Source organism: Dicentrarchus labrax, unplaced genomic scaffold (genome assembly GCF_905237075.1).
Source record: "Dicentrarchus labrax unplaced genomic scaffold, dlabrax2021, whole genome shotgun sequence".
NCBI classification, from domain to species: domain Eukaryota; kingdom Metazoa; phylum Chordata; class Actinopteri; family Moronidae; genus Dicentrarchus; species Dicentrarchus labrax.
The window spans coordinates 19,351,608-19,369,321 of record NW_026136706.1 but is presented as its reverse complement, the minus strand read 5'-3'; the positions used below and the strand labels follow the sequence as shown (position 1 = coordinate 19,369,321).

Sequence of the window (17,714 nt, the reverse complement as noted above, 5' to 3'; positions counted from 1 at the left end):
GAGTTTGCATGTTCTCCCTGTACCCCCATTGGTAGGCTCCCACTGTCCAAAGATGTGTAAGTAACTGACAACTCTAAATTCCCTGTGGGTGTAAATGTGAGTGATTGTACGTATCTGTCAGCCCTGTGACTGACTGGCAACCAGTCCAGGGTGTACCCCACCTCCTGTCCTAATGTCAGCTGAAAACGACCCTCTAATGGGCAAGTGGATTTAGAGTCCACTAAGAGTCAGGGTGCTGCTATTGTGCATGTTTGCTCACTGGAAAGGCTCTACTACACTAACTGGAATGGAGCCTTGATTACTATCATTGCTTACAGCCGTGTGGCCTACTATTTAATGTCAAAATGGCAGCTGTGAAAACATCAATTCAATTCATATATGAATTATGTACATCAGTATGTAGTATGGAATTATGTCTAATTGTTAACACCTCTGTGTGTGTGTGTGTGTGTGTGTGTGTGTGTCCTTTAAACTGGCTTCTGAAAAAAAGGTCTAACAATTGTCATTGATAGTCTGACTGAAAAGAGGTCTACAAAAAGTGAACATTTTACTAATTTCAAAATGTTTATTTTATGTTATCATAAGCCATGTTTAATAAACAGAACCATCACCTGTTTATCATGGAAAACAGATTACAATTTGTCAATTGTAACAGCTGCATGCGTGACTGATAAGTTGGTGGCGTTTATTGATGGGCAGAAAAAAATAAACCAACGTGCCTGGATAACTAACACAGACACTAAGGATCTTCCATAATATTTATAAACACTGGGACTATCAATTAATACGATTGAAAGTGGAACTAAGAGTCGATAGCCTTGGGGTCCACAGGTTGGAGGAGGCGGCGAACAATCAACTCTCCCTTGCTGTTAATGTAGGAGTCCGCCATGTCCTCTTCAGCAGGAAGTCCATAGGGAGTCTTCAGCGGCTGGATCCTGAGTGAAGGAAAGGGCAGGAAATCATGCAAACAGTCTCTTTAAATGTCCCTTTAATGAGCAGAGATGTACTGAAATCACTTTGTATAACTCAAGTCATCAATCTGCTTTTGTTACATGCTTTAATTATTTACAGAAGCTTGAGAACACATATGTTACATTGTGTACATTCATCTTACCTTACAAGGTGCTTCACAAATTTCAGTTGGTTATTGACCGCAGGTGTATTTTTGTGTATTACAGGTGTGTGACCCTAAATACAAAGAGAACAGAGTCAGTGCAAAAAGATCCAAGACTGCGAGCGTTACACAAGTTCTACTGAATGTTAGGAAGCAGGAATAAAAGGATGAATTCTAAAGCAGAACAAAAGCATTACCTTTTCAAGCCCGAGGTGTTTCACCATCTCTTTCTCCCAGTACGGTCTTCGCATCACACTTTTGACTCGTGTCACTATATGCAGTTTATGAGGCTGGTCTGGATCTCCCCCATATCTCTCGTGTTCTTTTGATCGCTCGACAAAAAGCTGTGAAGAAAAACACGGAGTCTTTGAATACTGACAACAGCGCAAATGAGCTGAAGTGATGCTTAAATCCTTCAGAAGTGCAGAACAAAGGAGCATCAAATATTACCATACCTAACTTACCAATATGAACCATGTGAGCACAATATAAACTAAAATTACCACGGTTTAAAATCAAATCTTAAAGCTAGATGTTGACACAGGGACTCTCTACAAGACAGGGCAACTAGTTTGCAGTTTATCAAATGATGTGCAACGAACCGACTTACAGTGAACCTGAGGCTTTTGCCCTGATTCTTACCTCTTTCGGGACTCTTGCTTTGCTGAATTTGCTGCGTGCAGACATAAACCACGGGCAAGGTGGCAAAAGTGTGGCTTCTGTCAGGATCTGTGAACATACACAGGGACGATGACATGAGGTTAAAAGCAGAGCGTGGCAGTAAACAGAAGCATTGACTAAAAGGCTAAAGGATCTGTTTTCTAACAGAGGAGACAGATACAGTGGTTAGGGGCAAAAAAATCAGATTATGACATAATGTTTATCACTTTAATATCTCTGGGTTTATTCCACCATTGTGGGCACTGTTAGGAGCCAATGAGCTTTAATTTGTCAGGTACAATTAGCTGGTTTAAAAAAAAACTATTTTCCCAGCAGTTTATCTGTAATACATTACAATTATATGTTAGAGAGAGGATTAATCCACATTATCCAGTCATGTTTTTGTCATTTAATGACAATGAACGGCACAATTGATCACTGATAAATGATTGTGCCATTCAGATTGGGTTTTAACTTCCAGTGTAGCAGATGTTTGAGTCTTTAGCGTTGGAAAATGTATTAAAAACAAATGTGATATCACCCGGTACACACAAAGCTATGCTGTTTACTAGGTTGCAATAATAACAGAGGCAGTAGATGATCATATTAAAACACAAGCTGCCTCCACATTACGGTCACTGACAGATAAAGTTGTTGTTGTTGTTGTTGTTGTTGTTGTTGTTGAAGTATTTTTACACTCAGAGGGTGAAACTGATGTTCTTACCTTCACTGATGAAGAGTTCAACCCGCGACAGATGACCGACATGTTTTATATCCCGGTATGTTGCTCCTCACCGACTCCTCCTCACCGACTCCTCCTCACGTACACACACACTCGTGCACGCCAAGGTTACAGGACGAGCGCGTGAGTCAAACGGAACCAACCGTTATAAAAACAAACAAACAAACACAAGTAACTGTATTCGCATTCACCTAATTAACCCACAAACAACAAACATTAACCCAGGAGCTGAGGAACAACAGATAAATGGATGGTGACGCTGGTGTCGTCAGAGCCCTCCATGGAAGTCTCCACCGGAAGCGTCAAGGAGTCACATCTAAAGTGCGCCGATGTGACAAATATCCCTTCAACGAGGTTCCTAGAGTTAGTTTTTAACTTTCAAAGACAATATTAAAATGTAAAAATATATAATTATAATATAGATACATTATCTCTATTTTTTGTGTTTAAACTACACACCTTAGCACCGTGGACCATTAAGCATTACGTTTCTCCGGGAGTTATTTTTGTGGCGCACTCGCGTAGCTATCCCAGTTGTGAAAGATAGTGTCACTTCTTTGATTGACTTTCTTGGCGGTAGACAAACATGAATTGCCTTCTGCTTTTCTAGAAGCTCCGACAAGACGAAGGATAGACAGAACAATGACACAAAACCATGTGTCAGGGATGGAGACGTCCGCAGTCTCCGTCCTGAAGCGGGCAGTGGAGCTGGACCAGAGCGGCCGCTTCCAGGAGTCTCTCGTCTGCTACCAGGAGGGCATCCAGCTGCTTATGGACGTGCTGAAAGGTCTCCCTCCTCTTCCAGACATACACACAGCAGAGGCAGCTTGATGAAGACATGAACCATTGTTAATTCTTGTGTCCTTTGTCCTGCCAACAGCAGTGAAAGATGAGTCAAAGAGAGGACACTACAGGGACAAGATAAAGGGCTACATGGACAGAGCAGAGCAAATCAAAGCTCATGTGAACCAGATGAAAGAAGGTAATGGACACAACCTGGAGGCTGAATTACAAAGCGAGACAGCTGGATTAACCTGCTGTGGGGCCCCACTGGGAACTCCCTTGTTTGTTGTAATTTGGCTTAAAAGATTTACTTTTATATGAGATTTATAGGTTATATCTATTATAACATCTATTTAGGAATATTTGAACCGTGTACAGGGCCCCTGTGTCCACAAACACATTATCAAAGCAGGTAATCATGTAGGATCTGCCCCAAGGGCCTTAACAAAGCAACTGATTATGTACTTGTGTTTATTTCTAAAAACAAAATTCAATTAATCTTTTTTCCCACAAAGCAGTTGAGTCATACAGCATTAAAAACTATAAATGTTCCTAAGGTTGATTCTGCGTCTTTACCAAGTCATCAGGCCCCTGGGGCAAAATCTAGTTAGACTATAGTATTAATGTAACTATTTCAGTTGATATAATGTAAGTTATAGAGAGCATACTGTGAAACACATTTGTGTTTAATCAAATGAGAACAAAGACATACTGAAAACCTGAGGCAGCGTAGTATTCCAGGGTAGATAATCAGATTTATTTTGGGGTAAAATGTGTTGAGGGAAGGTGTGTGTTTGTGTGTGTGTGTGTGTGTGTGTGTGTGTGTGTTTGTGGTGAGGGGCTAAATACACAGTGTTATTGTTGCAAGTGTGTCACCACTAACGTCTATTTCTCGTCTCTTTCTGTGTTCCCTCTCCTGTCAGATGGGAAATACCACGAGCAGATTAGAATAGCAGAGGATGCGACTGGTTACAGCTACGAGGCTCTGTTCAAGCCATACATCAGCAGTTTACTGACGGAGGTCTGGGTAGAAGACCCATACATACGGCACATACACCAAGTAAGATCTTTGTTTTCAGCAATGTTTTATTGTCTGGATTTGGCTCATTTTGTTTGGCTTTGTTGAAGGACGTCAGCTACTGTTTTTTATTATCAATCAGTCTGATCAGATATCTTTTTAGTTACTTGATTAACAGCCGGGCAAAGCAGGCATCTGTACTGGTAGCCCAGTAGTCCCAGTCTCACTGTGGTTATATGAATCATTGTAACTTTGTTTGGATGAATGGGAATATGCTCTACTGACACATAATATGACAATATGACATGGGTCTTAAGGTGGGTCGTGCTTTATTAACGTATCTTGAGCTCTTAATAACGTTGCTGTGTCAAAGTAAACTTTAAAGACGGTCATTGTTTGAGCTGGTATAAGGCTTAAATATTCTTGGATTAGTTTAATCAGGTTAGAAAAGTGATGTCTTCAAATTGTCAACTTTGTCTGCCAAAACTATCACATTTAAAATCATATATAACAGAAATGCAGCCTCATATTTTAAAGCTGGAACCAGTGACTGACTGATTATCAGCAAAAGTGCTGGCACCCTGTTGGCTCACCTGGTAGAGCTGGCGCCTCATGTACCAAGGCTGAGTCCTTGCTGCAGCAGCCAAGGGTTTGACACCGACCTGTGGCCCTTTGCTGCGTATGTTTTTTCAAAATATTTCTCAACATAGAACTGTCATGTCAAACAACCCAACCCCCCCCCCATCCCCTTCTCTTTGTTACAGTTGTACAACTTCCTGCGGTTCTGTGAGATGCTGCTAAAAGCGTCCTGCAAGGTGAAAAAGATCCATCTCCTCACTACACAGGACGAAGTAGGTTATTTAAATAATGAGGTCACGCTATGTAGCGAATGCATGGCAGCCTTATCGGCCTCTTCAGCTCAGTCTGTGCTGTCATTTCACTGCCATTTGTCCTGTCCTGCAGGCGGACAGCGGACAGCAGAGCAGCGCTCTGGCAGAGCTGAAAGAGAGTCTCGGTGCTCAGGGAGTGAGTCTGGATCTGCAGTACTCGTCCACCATACATGACAGGGAGATCAGGTAAAGCTGCGACTCACATATGAACAATATAAAATAGATTCCAGATGTTGGCTTCTTCTCAGCAGAAATTCTTGCTGCAGTGTTTAGTATTTACTTTTACATTAGCTCTCCACTCTGTGACTGTGGCATAGAGTTTTCCAAATTGAATTACATTTTTTATTTTTAGGTTTGACAACGGTTGGATCATCAAAATAGGAAGAGGGCTGGATTACTTCAAGAGACCTAAAGTGAGACTTTATACTAATTAATATTCATCCTTTTTTGCTGCCGTTGTCAGGATTATGGTGCTGAATGTTTGCGGGTCAACATGTTGGTTGTAAGAAGTGTTCGTTTTATCTTCCAGGGACGATTCTCTATTGGATATTGTGACTATGACCTCAGGCAGTGCCAGGAGACGTCCGTAGACATTTTTCACACCAAACACACAAAAACACTATGAAATTCAAAAGCCTTCGAAAGTTTCAATCTCAGTTGACTTAATTTACTTACCTGCCTTTAAAACCCACATACACATTTTCTGTGTTGTTGCATTTGCATTAACAGACAGGTGCATGTGATTGGCCTTATGTTTAACTGAGCATTTTCTGTCAGAGGTTTTACAATAACTCTTACACTTTTTAATTTCAGCAAGAATGATTATGTACTGGATGGTCAGTTTTATATTTCTTCAGTCTTATTTGAAAGTATTTTTTCAGCCTTTGTTTTCTTTTAGGGGTTCCTTTTTATGATCTTTTTTTACTTGTATAAATAAGTGGTTTATGATTGTCTACATGGAAAATGCTTTTTATCGTGCATGCCACCATCTGGTGGAAAAATAAATGAAAACTTTTTAAAATTATATTAAAAGTGCTTTTATGATATAAAAAATAAATGTACTCCTACTAACCATGTTTCCAGCCTGTTGCCTTATGTTCACTCTCACATTTAAAATCTAGAATTCAAAATACATTTTCTGACATGTAAAAATATAACAATAAAAACTGTGAGCCATATTTAAATGTTTTACTCAGTAAAGTCTACCACAAAAACTTCTCAACTCATTGCCCATTTAATTGCCTGCACTAGAGCTTTTAACCATATCACATGGTCTTCATCAGCAGACCGAGTAGGCTCAGTTGTTATGGAACGGTAGATATTTATGCATTATTCTGAGCATTATTGGACTTCTTTGTTGGCTTAAAAGCTTAACTATTGATTAGTTTATTCCTCTGTCTTTCACTGATTTTTACTCCAACTCAACGAACCCTTAATGCAGCAGCAGCTTTATGAGGTAGAACAAAGATAAAAACATACATTTGTTCAGTCTCTCTTTTACACAACAGTCTGCTGCTGCTTGCTCTATAGGCACACTGTTTGTAAAGGGTTAAAACTGCCTCAGGATAGTTGGATCTAAATGATTAAGGGAGTGACAGCAGTGATTTGGTATACGCTACTTGTTCAAGGTATGAATGATAAATAAGTTCCCCCATAAAAAAAACAATCATGGGGAAAATACCCCCCTCATTCAATTTTCATGGGAAACTGTTTGAATGAATGGTAACCCGCATGAGTTCAAACAGCGCTGTGATCGGATTATCTATCGGCCTTAATCTCGATATGCACAGTCCTCATCTGGGCTCTGAGAGGAAGAAATTATAATCCATCAGAAAACCACATGAACCAGAGATGACCGTCACTGTAACAAACGTTTGTCTTCCTCGAGCAGAGAGGACGAAGGCTGCAATTGCAGGAAGCAGTTTGAGCTGTAAACATGCATATATATTACAATATGTACAAACGGCTTTCATGTAAGACAAACAGGTCAACGTCATTACAGTATTAGATAAGACAAAGTTGCATACATATTGTCCCTTATGTGTAGATAACAGACAGTAAAACCATGAATGGGGTTAATTAAACAAAACCCACATCCCAGACTCTTATGTCACTGTGGTCTGTTGTTAATGTGCGACATGTGTTTGGTTGCATGTTATCCAGATGTCACCGGCTGGGTTTATATTCTGATGGAAGAGATAAGGATTTGTGTGATGAGGAGCCTCATAAGAGAAGCTGTTCAGCCACACACCCAGACACGAAAAAATGTGGATGCAAAGGTTTGCTCTCCACTTACTGCTGCCCTCCCTCTTGCTGATTGTAGCCCAGTGGCCTAGATAGTGCTCCCATCTCTGAACACCATCCTGTGTGAATGTGCAGAAAGTTGGATTCATGTAAAACGTGTTAGGGAGATACATGTGTGTCTTTTGCCTGTGTTACTGAGTCAATTTTTACTGTTCTAAGTGTCTGTTTTGGTCTTTTAAAGTGGAGATATAGAGGAAATGTGCAACAAAGGTATCTGGCTGGAATTAATCCAGGGATGTTGCAGGTATATGTGTGTATATATAAACCACTGGGCCAGCAGGATGCATTACTGAGTCTTTTTAAGGAGGAAAAAACAATCGTGCCCATTTTATGCATGCAAAAGTGCTTGACTAGTGATGTGTGGATACGCAAATGCAAAAATGTATGTATTTATAAAATCACACATCTCTGTATAACTGTTTGTATAATGCTATAAAGATTATTTTAGCTCCAGTGTCTGGTACATTTAGATTTGAACTCTGGATCCTGGTTGGTGTTTTTCTTTAATTTTTAACTTTCTAACACATGCACACATACATAGACTTCCCTCTGTGATCATCCGGGTACAAGCAACCCGGTGTAATGTGTAAACAGTTCTATGAGCCGTAATTCCTGTATGCCTGTCCTCCTTCCAACTGGAGCTTTATTTTTTTCCCTCTACTCTCATTTCTGGGCCTAAAATCAGGTTAGCGTTTTATAAGGAGCTTAGCGCAGAGGGCCACAGTGTGCCACTAATGTAATAGAGTATATCTCTCTCTCTCTCTCTCTCTCTCTCTCTCTCTCTCTCTCTCTCTCTCTCTCATTCTCCTCTGTCCTCTTTTCTCTTTGTGCATTTGCTTACCCTGTCATGAAGTGTCCTTCTCCCTCTCTCTCTCTCTCTCTCTCTCTCTCTCTCTCTCTCTCTCTCTCTCTCTCTCTCTCTTTCTCCCTGCCTGTTTTTTTCTCTCTCTCCTTCCACTTCCCTCACTCCCTTCCCTCTGCATCCCCTCCGTCTGCAGATGTGGACGACGCAAGCCTGAGGTTTAGACATTAGGACAGTGGCACAGCCGAGACAAGACAACTCGGCGCAGAGAGGACAAAAAGGAGGAAGAGAAGCAGAGGTGCTGCTGTTAGACGTTCGGTAAGTTCACTCTTTTTTGCACTAAATGGGGTGTGTGTGTGTGTGAGTGTGTGTGTGTTTTAACAGGTTTTCACATTAATAAGGACAAGTACTTTCTCTGTCAGGTGAATTTTGTGCTGCAGTGCCAGGGGAAGTTTGTGATTAAGCCGTTGTTGTGGATTATGGTGTTGTGAAATCTTACAAGGATCTCTGCACAATGTCAATAATCCAAAGGATTATCCTCTGTTTCTGTTGCGGCTATAGCTTGGCTCACTAGATGACAAAACTCTGAGGTACGGCCTGATTTATGAGCACTTCAGTTTCATTCAGGGCTGCTGTAGTAAAGTCACACACAAGTTGAAATGTATTTGTAGGGTAAGAGGTTCAAATGTTGTGCAAATCAAATAAGGCGCCTTTGTTTGGTCCCAGGTTATTCATAAGCTTATATAATTTTCAATAGGGTGTGCTTGTGTTCCGAGAGCAGGCTTGGTGATATGAGGGGTGCAGTGTGGACTTTGCATGTTTATCCATAACCCGACACATCTTGTCTTATCAGGCACCCATTATGTACCGAATCATGCTCTGTTGTTCCTTGGCTACACAGGGAAAGCTGTATGATTCACAGGAAATGGTGTATGCATATCCCAAACAGAACACTAGCTGCAGGGCAGGGTACAAAATAAAGTCTGTAAAACAAGCCCTGTGCACTGAGTCTTACATCCAGTAACGCATCAACCCAATCTGGATGTTTGACAGTCAAGTGTTGCATAAGTAAAGCTGCCTGAGAGCAAGATTTTAGCTTTTGCTTTGTTCACAAAATATGATACGTTATGCAGGCTGCACTGCTTTATGAGTGTGATATTTATGGCTACTCCTACCAGTGCAATGTAATATTAGAAATCCTAATACCACCTCTGCAACCTACATGCTATATTTTGTCTTGATGACACTGCATTAATGTGTTTCTACTATAGTCCTTTTGTAAAATCTTCTTTGATTATATTTTGTTGATCATAGTGCCAAAGCTTTCTCAACATGCCCTGCCTAGCTTCACTAAAAGTTTGCACCATTCCTGATAATGCCAATAAACCTTTGAACCTCAAGTCCAGTGTTACATCTTTAGACTATCAAATGAGCGCAGAGAACAGAGAACAATCCACTGGCGTGATTACACCTGGTTAGATGCCCTCCTGCATGTGACACCAGCTGAAGTGTATGCCTTTCACAGTTGCTTCTCATTCCCGTCTGTTCTGCAGTTCATTCAGGGATTGGACCGATGGAGTCTTTCCATGGAGATACAGAAGAAAGCACTGAGGACATTCCAGGTGAGACTATCTAAGTATTACGGTGAAGAGAAAGCAAGTCTGACAAAAATGAGCTATCACAATCAAGGATGTTTCCAGCATAACATTGAAAAACGTGACCAACGCACACCAAGGACCATTTATTGTCAATGATAGATCATGATCTACAATACGAGTTGACATATGTCTGATGTAACAATTAGCAAAGATCAGAGGAAATCCAGGGTGTAGAGAGGAGACTGAGTTCTGTGCATGTGTATCTGTGTGTGAGCTGCTGTGACCTGGATCCGTCTCCATCTCAATTTCTGTTAGGACGTAAAAAGTCCAAGCTCAAGTCTTTGAAAACCCGTCTCTTCGGGAGGAGTAAGAGAGATGCCAAACTCAGCCAGTCAGCCAGTGATATTACGGCGGGAAAGGGACTCGGATCAGAGGAAGATTTGGCGTGAGTGTCTATGTGATAGTAAATGTTTGATTTACAGCTCCATATTGATTTCTAGTCTATGCCTTCAACTCTTTTCTTTTGACCCCCTCCTGCTACCACAGATGCTCCCAGGGGATGATGGGATCACGGGCCTTGTCCCATGAAAGCATCTTTCTGGATGATCAGGTTCTGACAGACGCTGAACCAGCCAGGGTCTTATCTCAGGAGAATGTTCACAGCAAGATCAAAGCTCTGCAGGTATATACTTTTATTCTAGACATTTTGTTTGTATCTGAGCTTTTACAAATGTAGTTCTTTTAAAAACATGTGTGCTCTGCTATTATAGATAAAGCTTCAGCAGCAGAAGATGCATTTGGGGCCACCACCATTGGTTCTCCCTATCAGAAAACCAGAGGATCTGGACAGCCGCTCAGAGGACGACGGTCTTCCCCATAGCCCAGCTGAGATCTCAGGGGGTGACGTCACAACCCAGGGAGCCCTCAGCAAGGTGATTTATTAACCCTCCTCAGTGATGTGTTGTCAGGTATCTGCTTATTTGCTCAGCTGAAGTTCAGTTCAGGAGTATTTAAGGGTAGATACATAGCCTCAATAAACTAGCTTTCACCAACCATTTTGGCTCAACTCCATCCAAACATTACACTGTCACCAGGAGCCAGACCCCTTTCAGGTTGGCAGCGAAAGGAAGTGAAAGATAAGATAAGATAAGATAGACTTTATTGATCCCACACTGGGGAAATTCACTTGTTACAGCAGCTCCAGATATATCATCAAGAGGGAAAAAAGAAATAGACATATAGATATCAAGAAAATGGTTGTATGTACACAATATACAGTATTTTTATACAGATGTGATTTAAGTTAAAATAGAATATTGTACAGGTTACAGAAGGAGGTAGTAGCATGTTGTGAAAGTAAATAATTGCACCTCGTCCACTGTGTGTGCAGCAGTCTGTTGCTGAAGGAGCTGCTCAGGGACCCCACAAATTCACCCACCTCTTCTATGGAGTCTAGAGGGCAGTTCAAGACAGAACTAGCCCTCCTGACCAGTTTGTTCAGTCTCTCTCTGTCCCTCTCTGTGCTTCCAAGCAGTGAAGAGAAGGAACAAGTAGCATCCTCTCAGTGTGCAGCAACATTCATGCTAACATCTTGCCTGTGCCTGCTTAGCAATGCAGTCCAGTACTTGTGCGAATATGTCCATGTGTGTTTTAAGTGTCTGTAGTTTGAATTCCTCTAAATTGTGGTTTAGTTTACAGTAATGGATAAATGATAAAGCTGGTAGTGTTCAATATTTTATTTTTGTCAACAAATCCCATGAAAAGACCAAAACTTACAATGCATTAGTGAGTCTCTTAATATTTTCTGACTTTATTTTTGCCTAACCCTTTGCTTCCGACAGCCTGTCTTGTTCCTCATTTATTCCTACTTCAGGCGTGAATTTAAAACAAATGGGTCACAATATATATTTTATATTTTTTCAAGAAGGCACAGTAATCCCTAAACAGCTGGGTGCTGCAGTTTTCAGAAAACGTGGCTAAATAGTAAATAGTGCATTTGTTGGGGACTATTTCCTGACACTAGTGAGTATTTACAAAAGCAGGAGGGTGTATGTGGGATTGACTCAAAATAAATTACCCAGGTTCATGGAAATGAAGGAACTCATCACTCAGTGCAACAGTGTGCCTCACTGATGTGTTTTTAATAGTCGGAGGTGTATGGCACACAGGAATTAACAATATCAAGCTTTGGCTACACAGAAAATACTTGTTAGTAGGATCAATTTATCAGTCGCTCCAGGATTTCATAGGCTTTTTAGGGGATTGTTGTGGCCTAAAATGCTTGATTTCAAGGCAGCTTTTTCTAAAAAATTGTAATGCATGTTGTACTTTTTAAAAATGGAATTGTGAGAGTGTGAAAGTTAGAGATTAAGCAACAGTGAGAATAAATTGCTAGTAGTTTGCATATGGTTTGCTATGATTGGTGAAACCTAAATAAAACTAAAATTATTTTTTCAAATTTGCAGAAAAATGCAAGATCATGCCTTTGTTGAATTTATGTTAATTATTGGGATCAGATCCTGCAGGGCTGATTTATTGTTGTTTTTATATTTTCAGAGGATTTGTTTACTATAAGAAAAAGCTATATCCCTTAAAGTTAGAGAAGTTGGAGATGGTCAGGGTATTCTAATAGGGAATAAACACAATCAATAAAAGTCCTAATAATACAACATTGTTTAAAATGTGATTGTCTTTTTATGTGTCTTCATGACCACCCTGTCTCTGCAGTGATATATTATTGTATTTCTTTCTTTTCATACTATATCTCAGGCATTCCCACGTCCACTCTCGCCCATCACCAAACCTGTCCCCCAAACTCCATCCCATCCTCTGCCTCTTTCTGTCCCCTCCAATTCTTCCGTTGTGGAGCCTCCATTGGACTTCGGCTCTCCAGCCCAGTTCACCCCTTGCCTGGATACCTCTGCTGCCCGCCACCGGATGTCTGTCAAGCCCAGAAACCAGAGGGCCAGCACCAAGAAGAGACTTACTACAGTGAGTGAACATACTCATTTTATTTCACCTTTGTATATTATCATGCACTTCCCTCACCATCTTTCTATGTTTTTCTCAGACTGACTCTAGGTCTCACTTAAACACCCAAAACAACATCGACCACCCTGAGTCTGTGAGAGAAGAAGAGCTCAGTATTCAAGAGGTGGTGGAAACAGAGACAGGAGGCGCCGTCATCCCCATTACATCTCAGCGTCTTCCCTCAAAATCGCCAGAGGTGGCACTAATCACACCAGAGGCAGCATCCAAATCGTCCAGCCTAACTTCCTCCCAACAGGACCAAGCTCTCCCTGGAAGGGGGCCCTCTATAGCCTCCCATGTACTTAGAGTTAAACCTCACAGACCGGCCGATGTAATGTCCAGTGAACGGCCGCACTCATCCTTTATACCGTCAGAACTGAAGGACAAAGGAGACTTGGGTTTTGAGATACCAGTAATATCCCATGACAAGAGAAATACTCTAAACAAGGCTGGAATGACTGAAGGCTCCTCCAACCAGCTCTCCGCTCCCTTCAGCTCAGTGATGGCTCTCAGGTCTTCCTCCACGGTTCATGGTGAGACAGAAATCACAAGAGGACTAAAGAGACCTGCCCCAGGATCTGGATCCTTCCATTTCTCCATCAACAATGCCAAAAACCCAGATGGAGGAAGACCCAGATCAGGCAGTTTTGTGGGAGTCCTGGAACAGAATGAAGCCAGGCACAGAACAGAGGAGAAACCCTTTTCAAGCATGAGGGAAAAGGCAGAACTTAGAGACGTACAGCCAAGAGGGGGGCCCTTCGCTGTGGGAAGACTTAGACAAGACGGAGCTCCACACAAAAGCTCAGTTCTACCATGGGAAAGGAGGGACAACCTTAAAGAGGTGGAATCAGTGACACCATCTAAAAATGCATCCGCAGACACAGGCACTGTCGAGGGGGCGGAGATGGAGGGCAGCCAGGAGGTGGTGGAAGAGGCGGAGGAAGCACAGGAGGCCGAGGAGGGAGAAGGAAAGACGGCGTTTGGTGTTAAACTGCGCTCCACATCTCTGTCGATGAGATTTCGGTCTGATGCCTCTTCTAACCCAAACTCAAAGCCGCCAGTGTGCGAGGAGCAAAGTGACAAACAAAAAAAAAAGGAAATAAGCGATAATTCCAGCTACCCGAGTAAAAAAGTGACAACAAACATCTCTTGTACACCATCCACAGCTGGAGACCTCCAACTGACAGGTGAGTCTCTGAGAAATCTTATTGATTTCACCATATACAAAATATTTAAAAAGAAGAAAGAACAATATCTTTTCTTACGCCATACTGTGCCACTATCTTTTCTCAGTCGCCTATAGGGTTAAACATTGAACAGATGCACGCTGTAAATTCCACAGTAAATAATTACATTGTTCCGGCGTGATAAGATTTTCTCAGGGGACCTTTGTACTTTAACAGACTAACTTTAACAGAGCTGCCAAGTGTGTCTAACTTAACTGTGTCTCCTTAGATCCAGCCCCATCTGGCTTCTCCCTTCCACTCAAACATAACCCGCCATCTACTGTCGATCCTCCCATCATCCCAACTGAAGTCCAAACAACCTCTTCAAACACCAAAGAAGCTGAAGTTGTTCTCTCAGCGCCTCATGAGCCCCAGCCAGCCCCGCAAACTGCCTCATCTGAGGTGTCCTGGATGAGCTTGGCAATGGAAAAGACCAGAAACCTCCAACAGCTTTTTACTAGTAGATTTCCCAGAGATTTTACAGGCATGCAGGCAGCGGCCCGGCCACAAGCACAGGTGCAGACAATGAATCCGACAGAGACGGTGACTGGGGCACAAATACAGACACAAACTGTAAAAATACAACAAAGTGCATCACCAGTAGAGGTTGCAAACCAAACATCAACTGATGTAGTCAAAGCAGAAACAGTGAAGAGCAGATGTCAAGCACAGGCTGTCAAACCATCACTAGTGGCAGTGCAGCAGAAGACTTCAGCGGCATCTCCTGTTCAGTCAAACACCTCTCGAGAACCACAAACATCAAAACAATGCAATGAACCCCAGCCACACACAGGCACAACTCAGTCTGCCTCACAGTCTGCGTTTGTACAGACCAACACACGGACAACCCAGTCTCCCCTGCACTCTTCTGTACAAACAGAGACCTCATCTCAGTTTGGACAAGGGAGTGTCACACAGTCTCTTGCACAATCTTACCTTTCCTCGGGTCAGCAGCAACCCCTCTGGAGCAATCGAGGTCCTCCCCCTGCCAGCCAGCTCAAATCCACAACTTCAGCTCTAACTTCAGTTTCTACCATCTCATCAGCGACGGCTCCTCCTCCTGTTTCTGCCTTGGGAAGAGGGGAAAGAGAAGCCCCGGTGCAGGAAAAGGAGGGTGCAGCACTATCAGGCAGACGGGCAGTTTGGGCTGGATCAGTAAGTGAGAAGGCAGCTTTTTTGGAGAAACGGGCAGAGTGGACCACTCCACCTGGAGCCAAGGGGGTTTGTGGTACTTCTTTGTAACTGTCTTTCATACCGTGTTTGACTGTGAATAAATTAAAGGATAAGGCTGTCGACAAATCCCATGAAAAGTCTAAAACTAAGAGTGATAGTCAGTCTCTCAGTTCTTCCTGACTTCCACACCCTGTCTAAGGCACTCAGTCTCAAGTCTGTTTGTTCCTTGTGGGGACATAAATCTTAAAAGTCAAGGTCACTGATATCTTTTCATAGATCATTGCAATAATAATCAATAATTGCCTAAAACAACTGGGAACTGTAGTTTTTAGCACACATTACTCAAACCAAAGTAAATAGTGCATTTGTGGAGGCTATTTTAGCCACTTCTGCATACTAGTGAATATTTACAATGACTCAAAATAAACCACAGAGTCAAAGTTCATCCTAATGAAGTAGGTCAGCGAGTGCAATTGGGTGGCTCATTGATATCTTTTTAAAAGTTTTTGGACAACAATGGAGGTTTATGGTGCAGAGGACTAAGCTACAATTCTTGTTAGCAGGATGAACTCTTTTGGTTTGGGTCTTTTCATGGAATTTTTTGACAATTAATTTAATTTATTCTTTAACCACTATTTTCTTTAGAGTGTCTGCTTATCCTGAGCAGATGATCTAACTCACAGTTTTCTTCAGGTGGAAATGAGGAAAGCTCAAACAGAGGTGCAGACATCAGGTGAATTCCCGGCCTCAGCCAAAACCACGTCTCTAATCAAAGACACAAAACCAGAGGGAAGACAAATAGTAAAACCTGCAGGTGTGTTGGCACACATTAATTACAGTTACTGTACAAATACTAAGTTGTTTATCATTATCTCAATGAGCAGCACCATGACATAACATCTTCTTTCAGAGTCAAGTCCCACCAGAGTTCCAGAGAGGCCTCGTGAGGACAAATGGCTGTGGAAAAATGTGCCGCCGTCATCGTCACCCACAATGCCATCAGCCTTGCAGTCCATGTCGGACAACGCCCAGCCATCATGGATGGAACTGGCAAAAAGAAAGTCGATGGCCTGGAGTGATAAGTCCATGGACTGAGTGGGAATACAGACAGACAGACATATTGTTGAAGGCACATCATAAACAGTCCATACAAAGGCCCTGCAGACGATGTGTTATTGAATTTTATTTAATTGTAAAGTTTGAATGTTATACTGAGCGACAGAGAGAGAGTTTATATATTGAAAAGTTCATTATAATCCCTTTCCACCACAAGCACTTCAAGATAAATGATATTTCTGAAAAATGTTTTATGTGATTCAGCATGTCACTGCTGTTAATAGCTTATGTTAAACAATAAACTTTGTAATGTTAACTTTTTGTGTCATTTGTGAAGTGCCTTAATGTAAGATGTCTAAGGAGAAGATATTAAATGACTAAATTTAAATATACAGTGACTGACTTTATACTCCCTCAACATCAGAAATTATCTGTTAAAACTCAGTAAATGAATACAAATGTTTTTACTAAAACACATTTTTAACTAATTGTGACGAGGCAATAAAGAGTGAGTGTGGATTAAAATATGATGTCTGAGTCTATAGTCGCAGACACGTACCTCTCTACGCTAACAGGTCTGTCAGTTCTGAAGCGAAGGCCCAGAAGAAGTCTGATCTGGATACACCTGTGTGGCACAATATACATGTTTTGTTCCACCTTAATCCCTGATTTTGAAGTTGGGGGATATTGTGTGTGTGGTAAACTTAGCAGTAATGTACCGGTGGGACATTCAGTTCACCTCCAGGCCCTGATCTGGACCCTGTCTAGTAAATGGTAGATTATACTGCATACCATGAATATAGTTTGGTTGAAACCATGTATTTAAAACATTACCAATAACTAATGGTTTGGGTGCATAATCACACACTTGGCCCAATGTTGCAACTACATGAGAGGCATTAACCTTTCTGAATGCTTCTTTTACATTGAGATTACTGTGGATACATCAAAACACACTCAGTAATATAGGAAGCAGTTCTGTAAATACTGTCGTTGCAAATCCCTGAATTTGAACACTGTGGCAGAGGGGCTTCGTTTCAGCCCTATGATAGATTTTGAGGAAGCAGTTTTGTTGTTGTTGATATAATTCAAGTGGACAAAATAACAGAAACATCTTTGTAATTCAGTCAAAAGTTCTGCCTCAACACCAGTGGTGGAAGTATTCAGGACCCTCACAGAAGTAAAAGCGGTATAAGTATACCCCATTACAAGTAGAAGCCCTGCATGTTAATATTCTAGCTGTTCAAGTGGGAAATCATTGAATGACTCTATACTGTTGGATAGTTTAATCCAGTGCTCACAACCTTTTTGGGAAGCG

General features: G+C 41.7%; 3 protein-coding genes across 8 annotated transcripts; 2 read left to right on the top strand and 1 right to left on the bottom strand.

The window, feature by feature from the left end:
• Window positions 1-545: 545 nt before the first annotated feature.
• Window positions 546-2,840, bottom strand: mrpl30 (mitochondrial ribosomal protein L30). The gene is made up of 5 exons (XM_051404209.1): window positions 2,499-2,840; window positions 1,757-1,843; window positions 1,312-1,458; window positions 1,115-1,188; window positions 546-935 (listed from the first exon to the last, which is right to left on the bottom strand). Exons 1-5 carry the CDS (start codon window positions 2,538-2,540, stop codon window positions 803-805), a joined length of 483 nt encoding a protein of 160 aa, XP_051260169.1. The 5' UTR covers window positions 2,541-2,840; the 3' UTR covers window positions 546-802.
• A 161-nt stretch (window positions 2,841-3,001) lies between these two features.
• mitd1 (MIT, microtubule interacting and transport, domain containing 1) lies at window positions 3,002-6,278 on the top strand. 2 transcript variants are annotated; one of them, XM_051404208.1, is made up of 7 exons: window positions 3,002-3,303; window positions 3,400-3,498; window positions 4,223-4,359; window positions 5,082-5,168; window positions 5,281-5,393; window positions 5,560-5,620; window positions 5,737-6,278. In XM_051404208.1, the coding sequence occupies exons 1-7, from the start codon at window positions 3,159-3,161 to the stop codon at window positions 5,830-5,832; spliced, it is 738 nt and encodes a 245-aa protein (XP_051260168.1). In that variant the 5' UTR covers window positions 3,002-3,158; the 3' UTR covers window positions 5,833-6,278. The 2 variants fall into 2 exon arrangements, with proteins under 2 accessions (XP_051260168.1, XP_051260167.1); XM_051404207.1 differs by having other exon boundaries at window positions 3,005-3,303; window positions 3,397-3,498.
• A 1,986-nt stretch (window positions 6,279-8,264) lies between these two features.
• cracdla (cracd like a) lies at window positions 8,265-16,784 on the top strand. 5 transcript variants are annotated; one of them, XM_051405071.1, is made up of 11 exons: window positions 8,268-8,631; window positions 8,875-8,903; window positions 9,867-9,935; window positions 10,227-10,356; window positions 10,458-10,593; window positions 10,682-10,843; window positions 12,681-12,902; window positions 12,982-14,128; window positions 14,397-15,388; window positions 16,034-16,154; window positions 16,251-16,784. In XM_051405071.1, the coding sequence occupies exons 3-11, from the start codon at window positions 9,887-9,889 to the stop codon at window positions 16,433-16,435; spliced, it is 3,144 nt and encodes a 1,047-aa protein (XP_051261031.1). In that variant the 5' UTR covers window positions 8,268-8,631; window positions 8,875-8,903; window positions 9,867-9,886; the 3' UTR covers window positions 16,436-16,784. The 5 variants fall into 5 exon arrangements, 4 of the variants coding, with proteins under 4 accessions (XP_051261033.1, XP_051261031.1, XP_051261030.1 ...); XR_007885300.1 differs by lacking the exon at window positions 8,875-8,903 and having other exon boundaries at window positions 8,265-8,631; window positions 14,397-15,395; window positions 16,251-16,393; XM_051405073.1 differs by lacking the exon at window positions 8,875-8,903 and having other exon boundaries at window positions 8,267-8,631; window positions 14,397-15,322.
• The last annotated feature ends 930 nt before the right edge of the window (window positions 16,785-17,714 follow it).